The 12,494-nt window shown below is 42.3% G+C and overlaps 1 protein-coding gene across 1 annotated transcript in view; it reads left to right on the top strand.

Moving 5' to 3' along the window:
* The window catches only part of ppp1r16b (protein phosphatase 1, regulatory subunit 16B), a 117,101-nt gene that overhangs the window by 21,918 nt on the left and 82,689 nt on the right, over window positions 1-12,494 (top strand). Inside the window, exon 2 of the mRNA XM_058054677.1 lies at window positions 3,787-4,203. Within this exon, the coding sequence (XP_057910660.1) occupies window positions 3,936-4,203 (268 nt within the window). The 5' untranslated portion in view covers window positions 3,787-3,935. The remainder of the gene's footprint in view (window positions 1-3,786; window positions 4,204-12,494) is intronic.

A 12,494-nucleotide genomic window follows, 5' to 3' on the forward strand; every position in this document is an offset into this window, starting at 1 on the left:
CACAAATGTTGATGAATGATGTTTATCATTTGACCTGCTTTTTCATAAATAAGCTGAATCCAATGGAGGCTGTTCCTTTCCATCAAAATGTGCAATGCAAAGAGTGAGCATTCCTACGTGCGGCTCGGGAGCTGATTGAGGTCAATCTGTGATTTGCAGCCTTGGCCCCCTGGGGGAGCGGCCGTGATATCACCGCAGGGCTTTAGAGCCCCTCCTGGTGTTCATAGCTTCACTTTTTCTTTGCCTCCTGTGATGACGTCACGGCACAATACTCGCTGCACTGCCGTGGTTTTAAAAAACTTCTCTTAGCAATTTGCAAGTCCATTTGCATGGAGCTAAAAATAATTACTCCAGTTTTGCCTGGAGAGGCGCAACGGGTAAAAGAAAAAAAAACATCCAGCCATCCCATGTTTATTGCGGTTAATTGGTCCCAGACCCGACTTAATTCAATTTCCACAAAGTAGGATTTCTTATATAGAAAATGGAATATTTTTCTAGTTAGAGCATAGAAAACCTTCTAAAACCTTCTAAATACACTTATGTAACATTATTAGAGCCCTCTAGACATGAAGTAACACCCCTATAGTCACAGTTACACTCCTATTACCCAATATAGTAGACCTAATAACAGAAAATGAGAATATAGACTCACATATGTTAGCATTGGGAGAGTTCCTTGTTGTTTCTTGAAATATTTACTTGGTGGCCCATTCTCACTATAAACACTGAACTGCCTCCTACCAAACTAAATGGGTTGAAATGGTAATAAACACCAGCCACGGTTGGCGCCGGTTGGTGCCGGTGTTTATGCGTGGTGTGGTTGCGTGTGTGACTCGTACTAAATGAGTATATCTTCACCGCTTTAATGAAAGGGCTGTTTCACAATGCGGGATGAGAGCGTGCTGGTTCTGATTGACAGTAAGTTGGTCAATATGGGTTGTATCAAACCTACCTCTTATTTTGTTTTTCCCATGTTTCTGCAAAAATATCCTGTTTCAGACTTTTACTTTGTAGTTTAATTTCCTGCGTGGTACCATTTCCCATTTGGTGCTTTTACTTTCTGTTGCGAGTGTTGTCAGCACACTGCAGTTGGGGTTGCAATTAGTGTCGTTTAAGTTCAACTGTATCCTCTGCTTGTTTCGAATTGTTGTTTGGATGCTTACTTGACATTTGATGTCCGAGTGATATGTTCGATTCTTGCTGCATTCCCGTCAACATTATTCTTATTTTCGGTATTTATCTCCTTTTGTTGGATGCGTTTCTGTTTCTCCGCCTTACCCTGTGAGTTGACGCTAGCCCTAGCTGTGAAGCAGTTTATTTTGTTGTTGTATCCTTGTATTGTGACCTCACTTTTGCTAATTAAAGACTCAATTGACTCCACCCACCATATCTCTAATGTCTCTAATCTAATATAATGGTAAAATGTGACAAATACAGTAGAAAAAATGTTGATTGGGGCGGCACGGCGGTCGAGTGGTTAGCGCGCAGACCTCACAGCTAGGAGACCAGGGTTCAATTCCACCCTCGGCCATCTCTGTGTGGAGTTTGCATATTTTTTCTCCGGGTACTCCGGTTTCCTCCCACATTCCAAAAACATGCTAGGTTAATTAGCGACTCCAAATTGTCCATAGGTATGAATGTGAGTGTGAATGGTTGTTTGTCTATATGTGCCCTGTGATTGGCTGGCGACCAGTCCAGGGTGTACCCTTCCGCTCGTCCAAAGACAGCTGGGATAGGCTCCAGCACCCCCGCGACCCTCGTGAGGAAAAGCGGTAGAAAATGAATGAATGAATGAATGAAAAATGTTGATTTTTTTCTTACACACAACTCGCCACTCGCCCTCGAAAACAACGACATGAAGACGGTGATGTGTGAAGTGATTTGTGACATGTGATTTCCTGTTCCGGTGTGCGGCCGTGAAGCGTCTGCACTGTAGTGACGGAAATACATGCATTGATGCTGAGACCTAACATCACATTGCATTATGGGCTGCCTTTTGTTCCATTAGCTTTGCCAGCAAAGTAAGTAAAATTCTAATGTATTGTTTTCAATTCGAGTAGAAAGTATAGTTGGATTTGATTTGTACATTTTTTGGCTGCAATGTTAAACAAACCTTATAAAAGAAGTGGGCTCGATGTCTGCTTGATGGCATATGCAAATAGTAAAGACTCCTTGAGGAAGTTTCTGCACTCCACTTGACAGTTTTTGTATGGTAATATCTTTTCTCCAGTGTCAGATAAGGACTCTTTTCAATGAAAACCTGTAAGTTATATTTCAAAGTCAAGTCCTTTTTGTTTGTTCCTTCTCTCAGTGGAACTTGCTGTTTTGTAGTATGGAAAAAAAGACTACATTGCCCCACTTTTAGAGTTTATCTTTGACGTGTCGCGTCCAGGAAGTGGTTAGTCTTAGTGAAGAATGGTAGACGGACTGGGGTGTGTAACACCTCACCAGCAATTGAAACAATCAGAAATCACGTTTTCAGAAGAATGGAAACATTATGAGCAAGTTGTGCAAAACTGACACATTCAGACTCATGAACATGATTCCAGTAATCCATGCCCTTAGTCTGATGGTCTGTTTACAAGCTCTCTTCTTGTGTATCTTCAGAAGAGGCTTCCTTCTGAGATGACACAATATAGATCAATTTGATGCAGAGTGCAGCATATGATCTCACCCTCCACCTCTTCAAACTCGACAAACAATGTTGGCAGGACTCTCTTTGGTGGAGTAGGGCAAGGCCTTTTCTGAGCGTAAAGAACTGTATGGTCTTGGCTACACATACTGCAGCTCGTTTTCAGGGTGTTTCAGGGTGTTTCAATCTTCTTCTAGCAACATGCAATTGAGGTGTCCAATTGTCCACAGAGGGCCACATAGGTAAAAATGAAAGGAAGCATGGGCCAATGTAATATTTTCATTATTCATTCATTCATTCATTTTCTACCGCTTTTCCTCACGAGGGTCGCGGGGGGTGCTGGAGCCTATCCCAGCTGTCTTCGGGCGTAAGGCGGGGTACACCCCAGACTGGTCGCCAGCCAATCACAGGGCACATATAGACAAACAACCATTCACACTCACATTCATACCTATGGACAATTTGGAGTCGCTAATTAACCTAGCATGTTTTTGGAATTTGGGAGGAAATCGGAGTCCCCGGAGAAAACTCGCACATGCACGGTTTTTCTCCGGGACTCCGGAACACAAACTCCAAAACATGCAAACTCCACACATAGATGGCCGAGGGTGGAATTGAACTCGGGTCTCCTAGCTGTGCGGCCTGCGTGCTAACCACTCGTCCAGCTGTTTTTTTTAACAGCAAAAAAAAAGTTTTCAACAATTTAAACTTTCTTCTTGTATTTTTTCATTCATTACTTTATTCCCCTTTTTCTGGAACCAAGTTTAAATTTGTATTCAATTTTTTTTCATAAAATCATGATTCATGAGTGTTCCTTTCCTTTGATATTTAAATTTTATGCTATTTCACAATATTACTTAATTCTTAATCAAATTCTCAAATTTTCCTCATCCAATATTTTTTTTTTCCTTTATATTTTGCTAGTTCTTTGCCAGGAAGTGCCATGTTGAAATTGACCGGTATGAAAGCGTGTGACAGCAAAAATACCAAATTTAACATACCCGCTTCTCGGGTTGGCCGATACTTTTTATATACTGGTATAGATTCTTCCAAAGATAAGAACAAATGATAAACGTAAACAATATGAACTATGAATGATGATGGAAGTGGTAATAAATGTAAATAAAGTCCCTCATTTTTCCCTGCTTCCTCAGAAATGCTGCTGAAATGATGATGATGAAGAAGCTCCTGACAGGAGGAGGCCACTGCCGAAGGTGCAGCCCTCGCTAGACGCACACTTCTGCAGCGCTCTACACCACTACCACCACTGTCATCACCCCCGCCCCCCCCGAGTGTCTCCACTATGGCCAACCACTTGGAGCTCATCCAGGAGCTGCAGCAGCTGGACAAGGTGCCCAGTCTGGAGAGGCTGCGGGCGGCCCAGAAGCGGCGAACTCAGCAGCTCAAGAGATGGGCCGTGTATGAGAAAGAGATGCAGAACAAGAAGCGCAAGGCTGACAAGAAGGGACGAAACGCCAACGGTCTCCAGCACGCCGAGTCCAAGAGGCGAGTGTCGTTTGCCGCCAGCGTGGCGCTTCTGGAAGCGTCGGCCAGGAACGACCCGGAAGAAGGTAGATACAGTCACTTACTGTATATTATACAGAGATTCATATTAGGGCTTTCAAAGATAATTATAGGTTATCACATGGTTTGTCTGGTATCAGGCCCAGTATCATGCCTGGCCTGATACCAGACAAACCATGTGATGATCTTATTATCGTATACTATTTAATCATGAGCTTATTATCACTAATTATTATCACATACTACAGTGTTAATTGGCCCTGTACCCTAGAAACCGCCCATGAATGATACGGGAAAAGGCCGAAATGATACTGTGTCAAAGCCCAGGGCAGTGATACTGATAAAATATAGAGTTTAACCATGTCCAGTATCAGCCCCCGTAGATGTCCACTCAGAGCGCGCTGCTCTGGTATCGTGCCCGTGAAACAACCAGAGAACAGCGCACAAGCGTTTTTTTTGCTGCCGTCTGTGCTCTGTCAACATGTCAGCGGTTGACACTCCCGGCGATACTGACACTTGGGGGCATGATACCTGGCCTGATACCAGACCAACCGTGTGATAACCTCTAAATATTTACTATTATACTAATATTTACTATACTATTTACTATTTAACCGCTGACATGTTGATAGAGCACAGACGGCAGCAAAACAAACGCTGTGTGTTCACGCTCGTGCGCTGTTCTCTGATTGGTTGTTTCACGGGCACGATACCAGAGCAGCACGCTCTGAGTGGACAGCTACGGGGGCTGATACTGGACATGGTTAAACTCTATATTTTATCAGTATCACTGCTCTGGGCTTTGACACAGTATCATTTTGGCCTTTTCCCGTATCATTCATGGGCGCTTTCTAGGGTACAGGGACAATTAATACTGTAGTATGTGATAATACATTAATAACACGTTAACGGAAATTTCTTTTAATGGCCCCATATACGTTCTGTTTGATCCTCGGCCCACACCCTAGTTTGAGGAAACGCAGTGCTAAAAGTGGAGCCACGAGTGGGAACAAATCCTGAGCAGAAATTGACAAATAAATTGTATTTTGAATGGTAGGTTTATCTTCAAATCCCTGGCAGATGGCTGTCACAACAAGACCAACGTTATTATGGACTGGCTCAGTAGCCAGCCCATAGACTGCTACTTGCAGTAGCAGTCTATGGGCTGGCTACTGAGCCAGCCCATATTGTTATTCCTTGTGGTGTTTACCAATTTTTATTATGGACTGGCTCAGTAGCCAGCCCATAGACTGCTACTTGCAGTAGCAGTCTATGGGCTGGCTACTGAGCCAGCCCATATTGTTATTGCTGTTTAGTTATGGACTGGCCCAGTAGCCAGCCCATAGACTGCTACTTGCAGTAGCAGTCTATGGGCTGGCTACTGAGCCAGCCCATATTGTTATTGTTGTTTAGCTATTATTATTATGGACTGGCTCAGTAGCCAGCCCATAGACTGCTACTTGCAGTAGCAGTCTATGGGCTGGCTACTGAGCCAGCCCATATTGTTATTGCTGTTTAGTTATTATTCCGTATATCTTAATCTTCCACTTTTTGCGCGCGTAATGCGGCCAAAACCGCAAGAAGGACCCCCACACATGTTACACCGCCGGAAACGTGGCGCTCGGGACTACAGCGGTATTTAATTTTTGGAAAGTTTTGTGTAACCATGGCGACGCTATTAACGAAAATGTTAAAAAATGGGCCACTTGATTAGGGAATCCCTGTTCTATTTTTAGAACAGCACATAGAAAACGAGAATTTACAGACTTTTCACAGCCTTTTAGCTCAGCCATACGGCCACGTAGAAACGTGATTGATGGCTCATTTTTGAGATAAACGTCTGAACTCTCTCTGTGGCTAAATGCTAATTGCTAGCATGTTAGCATGTTAGCATTTAAGCTAATTTACTCATGTCTAAAGGCAAATACACACATGGCATGATGTAGGGAGGTCATAGGACAACCTTGGCAGTTTCTAAACTTGAGGCTCTCTTGCTAGGTGCTAGCATGTTAGCCGTTAGCATGTTAGCATTTAAGCTAATTTATTCATGTCTAAAGGCAAATACACACATGGCATGATGTAGGGAGGTTATAGGACAACCTTGGCACTTTCTAAACTTGAGGCTCTCTTGCTAGGTGCTAGCATGATAACTGTTAGCATGTTAGCCTTTAAGCTAATTTACTCACGTTTAAAGGCAAATACACACATGGCATGATATAGGGAGGTTATAGGACAACCTTGGCACTTTCTAAACTTGAAACCCTCTTGCTAGGTGCTAACATGGTAGCCGTTAGCATGTTAGCATTTAAGCTAATTTACTCATGTCTAAAGGCAAATACACACATGGCATGATGTAGGGATGTTATAGGACAACCTTGGCACTTTCTAAACTTGGGACTCTCTTGCTAGGTGCTAGCATGATGACTGTTAGCATGTTAGCATTTAAGCTAATTTGGTCATGTTTAAAGGCAAATACACACATGCATGACGCAGGGACGTTATAGGATATCCTTGGCACTTTCTAAACTTGAGGCTCTCTTGCTAGCTGCTAGCATAATGACTGTTAGCGTGTTAGCATATAAGCTAATTTACTCACGTTCAAAGGCAAATACACACATGGCATGATGTGGGGAGGTTATAGGACAACCTTGGCAGTTTCTAAACTTAAGGCCCTCTTGCTAGGTGCTAGCATGGTAGCCGTTAGCATGTTAGCATTTAAGCTAATTTACTCATGTCTACAGGCAAATGCACACATGGCATGATGTAGGGAGGTTATAGGACAACCTTGGCAGTTTCTGAACTTGAGGCCCTCTTGCTAGGTGCTAGCATGATATTTGTTAGCATGTTAGCATGTAAGCTAATTTACTCACATTTAAAGGCAAATACACACATGGCATGATGTAGGGAGGTTATTGGACAACCTTGGCACTTTCTAAACTTGAGGCTCTCTGGCTAGGTGCTAGAATGACGACTGTTAGCATGTTAGCATTTAAGCTAATTTATTCATGTTTAAAGGCAAATACACACATGACATGATGTGGGGAGGTTATAGGACAACCTTGGTAGTTTATAAACTTGGGGCTGTCTTGCTAGGTGCTAGCATGTTATCCGTTAGCATGTTAGCATTTAAGCTAATTTGCTCACGTCTAAAGGCAAATACACACATGGCATGATGTAGGGAGGTTATAGGACAACCTTGGCACTTTCTAAACTTGGGACTCACTTGCTAGGTGCTAGCATGATGACTGTTAGCATGTTAGCATTTAAGCTAATTTACTCAAGTTTAAAGGCAAATACACACATGGCATGATATAGGGAGGTTATAGGACAACCTTGGCACTTTCTAAATTTGAAACCCTCTTGCTAGGTGCTAACATGGTAGCCGTTAGCATGTTAGCATTTAAGCTAATTTACTCATGTCTAAAGGCAAATACACACATGGCATGATGTAGGGAGGTTATAGGACAACCTTGGCACTTTCTCAACTTGATGCTCTCTTGCTAGGTGCTAGCATGGTAGCCGTTAGCATGTTAGCATTTAAGCTAATTTACTCATGTCTTCAGGCAAATACACATATGGCATGGTGTAGGGAGGTTATAGGACAACCTTGGCACTTTCTAAACTTGAGGCTCTCTTGCTAGGTGCTAGCATAATGATTGTTAGCATGTTAGCATTTAAGCTAATTTACTCACGTTTAAAGGCAAATACATACATGACATGATGTGGGGAGGCTATAGGACAACCTTGGTAGTTTCTAAACTTGAGGCTGTCTTGCTAGGTGCTAGCATGTTAGCCGTTAGCATGTTAGCATTTAAGCTAATTTACTCATGTCTAAAGGCAAATACACACATGGCATGATGTCGGGAGGTTACAGGACAACCTTGGCACTTTCTAAACTTGGGACTCTCTTGCTAGGTGCTAGCATGATGACTGTTAGCATGTTAGCATTTAAGCTAATTTGCTCATGTTTAAAGGCAAATTTACACATGCATGATGCAGGGACGTTATAGGACATCCTTGGCAGTTTCTAAACTTGAGGCTGTCTTGCTAGGTGCCAGTATGTTAGCCGTTAGCATGTTAGCATTTAAGCTAATTTACTCATGTCTAAAGGCAAATACACACATGGCATGATGTAGGGAGGTTATAGGACAACCTTGGCACTTTCTAAACTTGAGGGTCTCTTGCTAGGTGCTAGCATGATAACTGTTAGCATGTTAGCATTGAAGCTAATTTACTCACGTTTAAAGGCAAATACACACATGGCATGATATAGGGAGGTTGAAGGACAACCTTGGCACTTTGTAAACTTGAAACTCTCTTGCTAGGTGCTAGCATGGTAGCCGTTAACATGTTAGCATTTAAGCTAATTTACTCATGTCTTCAGGCAAATACACATATGGCATGGTGTAGGGAGGTTATAGGACAACCTTGGCACTTTCTAAACTTGAGGCTGTCTTGCTAGGTGCTAGCATAATGATTGTTAGCATGTTAGCATTTAAGCTAATTTACTCACGTTTAAAGGCAAATATACACATGACATGATGTGGGGAGGTTATAGGACAACCTTGGTAGTTTCTAAACTTGAGGCTGTCTTGCTAGGTGCTAGCATGTTAGCCGTTAGCATCTTAGCATTTAAGCTAATTTACTCATGTCTAAAGGCAAATACACACATGGCATGATGTAGGGATGTTATAGGACAACCTTGGCACTTTCTAAACTTGAGGCTCTCTTGCTAGGTGCTAGCATGACGACTGTTAGCATGTTAACATTTAAGCTAATTTACTCACATTTAAAGGCAAATACACACATGGCATGATGTAGGGAGGTTATAGGACAACCTTGGCTCTTTCTAAACTTGGGACTCTCTTGCTAGGTGCTAGCATGATGACTGTTAGCATGTTAGCATTTAAGCTAATTTGCTTATGTTTAAAGGCAAATACACACATGCATAATGCAGGGACGTTATAGGACAGCCTTGGCAGTTTCTAAACTTGAGGCTGTCTTGCTAGGTGCTAGCATGTTAGCCGTTAGCATGTTAGCATTTAAGCTAATTTGCTCATGTCTAAAGGCAAATACACAGATGGCATGATGTAGGGAGGTTATAGGACAACCTTGGCACTTTCTAAAGTTGGGACTCTCTTGGTAGGTGCTAGCATGATGACTGTTAGCATGTTAGCATTTAAGCTAATTTGCTCATGTTTAAAGGCAAATACACACATGCATGATGCAGGGACGTTATTGGACATCCTTTGCAGTTTCTAAACTTGAGCCTCTCTTGCTAGGTGCTAGCATAATGACTGTTAGCATGTTAGCATTTAAGCTAATTTACTCACATTTAAAGGCAAATACACACATGGCATGATGTAGGGAGGTTATAGGACAACCTTGGCACTTTCTAAACTTGAGGCTCTCTTGCTAGGTGCTAGCATGGTAGCCGTTAGCATGTTAGCATTTAAGCTAATTTACTCATGTATAAAGGCAAATACACACATGGCATGATGTCGGGAGGTTATAGGACAACCTTGGCACTTTTTAAACTTGAGGCTCTCTTGCTAGGTGCTAGCATGATAACTGTTAGCATGTTAAGATTTAAGCTAATTTACTCATGCCTAAAGGCTACTAAGCACATCTCATGATGTGGGGAGGTTATAGGACAACCTTGGTACTTTCTAAACTTGAGGCCCTCTTGCTAGGTGCTAGCATGATGACTGTTAGCATGTTAGCATTTTACCTAATTTATTCATGTCTAAAGGAAAATACACACATGGCATGATGTGGGGACACTGTAGGACTGCCCCAAACTTTTCAGGACCTGAGGCTGTTTTGCTACGTGTTAGCACGGTAGCTGTTATCATGTTAGCATTTTAGCATTTTAGCTAATTTACTCAAGTTTAAAGGCAAATACACACTTGGCATGATGTGGGGACACTATGGGACTGCATCAACCTTTTCCGTACTTGAGGCTTTCTTGCTAGGTGCTACCGCGGTAGCCGTTGGCGCACCGGGCCTGAGGTTCACAGCACAGGTGGCCAGTCCATCAAAATTTCCGCGGGAATTTTCTAGTTATTCTTATATCTTAATCTTCCCACTTTTGTGCGCGTAATGCGGCCAAAACCGCAGGAAGGATCCCCACACATGTTACACCGCCGGAAACGTGGCACTCGGGACTACAGCGGTATTTATTTTTTGGAACGTTTTGTGTAACCATGGCGACGCTATTCGCGTTTGAAAAACGCAAAAATCAATGGTTCAAAAAATTAGGGACATTTGGGCTATTTTTAGAACAGCTCATGCCAGTGAAAAGAATGAGAATTTACAGACTTTTCACAGCCTTGTAGCTCAGCCATACGGCCACGTAGAAACGTGATTGATGGCTAATTTTTGAGATAAACTTCTGAAGTCTCTCTGTGGCTAAATGCTAATTGCTAGCATGTTAGCATGTTAGCATTTAAGCTAATTTACTCACATCTAAAGGCAAATACACACATGGCATGATGTAGGGAGGTTATAGGACAACCTTGGCACTTTCTAAACTTGAGGCTCTCTTGCTAGGTGCTAGCATAATGATTGTTAGCATGTTAGCATTCAAGCTAATTTACTCACGTTAAAAGGCAAATACACACATGACATGATGTGGGGAGGTTATAGGACAACCTTGGCAGTTTCTAAACTTGAGGCTGTCTTGCTAGGTGCTAGCATGTTATCCGTTAGCATGTTAGCATTTAAGCTAATTTACTCATGTCTAAAGGCAAATACACACATGGCATGATGTCGGGAGGTTATAGGACAACCTTGGCACTTTCTAAACTTGGGACTCTCTTGCTAGGTGCTAGCATGATGACTGTTAGCATGTTAGCATTTAAGCTAATTTACTCATGTCTAAAGGCAAATACACACATGGCATGATGTAGGGAGGTTATAGGACAACCTTGGCACTTTCTAAACTTGAGGCTCTCTTGCTAGGTGCTAGCATGATAACTGTTAGCATGTTAGCATTTAAGCTAATTTACTCAGGTCTAAAGGCAAATACACACATGGCATGATGTAGGGAGGTTATAGGACAACCTTGGCAGTTTCTAAACTTGAGGCCGTCTTGCTAGGTGCTAGCATGTTAGCCGTTAGCATGTTAGCATTTAAGCTAATTTACTCATGTCTAAAGGCAAATACACACATGGCATGATGTCGGGAGGTTATAGGACAACCTTGGCACTTTCTAAACTTGAGGCTCTCTTGCTAGGTGCTAGCATAATGATTGTTAGCATGTTAGCATTTAAGCTAATTTACTCACGTTTAAAGGCAAATACACACATGACATGATGCAGGGACGTTATAGGACATCCTTGGCAGTTTCTACACTTGAGGCTGTCTTGCTAGGTGCTAGCATGTTAGCCGTTAGCATGTTAGCATTTAAGCTAATTTACTCATGTCTAAAGGCAAATACACACATGGCATGATGTCGGGAGGTCATAGGACAACCTTGGCAGTTTCTAAACTTGAGGCTCTCTTGCTAGGTGCTAGCATGTTAGCCGTTAGCATGTTAGCATTTAAGCTAATTTGCTTATGTTTAAAGGCAAATACACATATGGCATGGTGTAGGGAGGTTATAGGACAACCTTGGCACTTTCTAAACTTGAGGCTCTCTTGCTAGGTGCTAGCATAATGATTGTTAGCATGTTAGCATTTAAGCTAATTTACTCACGTTTAAAGGCAAATACACACATGACATGATGTGGGGAGGTTATAGGACAACCTTGGCACTTTCTCAACTTGATGCTCTCTTGCTAGGTGCTAGCATGGTAGCCGTTAGCATGTTAGCATTTAAGCTAATTTACTCATGTCTAAAGGCAAATACACACATGGCATGATGTAGGGAGGTTATAGGACAACCTTGGCACTTTCTAAACTTGAGGCTCTCTTGCTAGGTGCTAGCATAATGATTGTTAGCATGTTAGCATATAAGCTAATTTACTCACATTTAAAGGCAAATACACACATGGCATGATGTAGGGAGGTGATAGGACAACCTTGGCACTTTCTAAACTTGGGACTCTCTTGCTAGGTGCTAGCATGATGACTGTTAGCATGTTAGCATTTAAGCTAATTTGCTCACATTTAAAGGCAAATACACACATGCATGATGCAGGGACGTCATAGGACATCCTTGGCAGTTTCTAAACTTAAGGCTGTCTTGCTAGGTGCTAGCATGTTAGCATTTAAGCTAATTTACTCATGTCTAAAGGCAAATACACACATGGCATGATGTAGGGAGGTTATAGGACAACCTTGGCACTTTCTAAACTTGAGGCTCTCTTGCTAGGTGCTAGCATGATAACTGTTA

The sequence above is a fragment of the Doryrhamphus excisus genome, chromosome 18 (genome assembly GCF_030265055.1).
Source record: "Doryrhamphus excisus isolate RoL2022-K1 chromosome 18, RoL_Dexc_1.0, whole genome shotgun sequence".
Classification (NCBI taxonomy): domain Eukaryota; kingdom Metazoa; phylum Chordata; class Actinopteri; order Syngnathiformes; family Syngnathidae; genus Doryrhamphus; species Doryrhamphus excisus.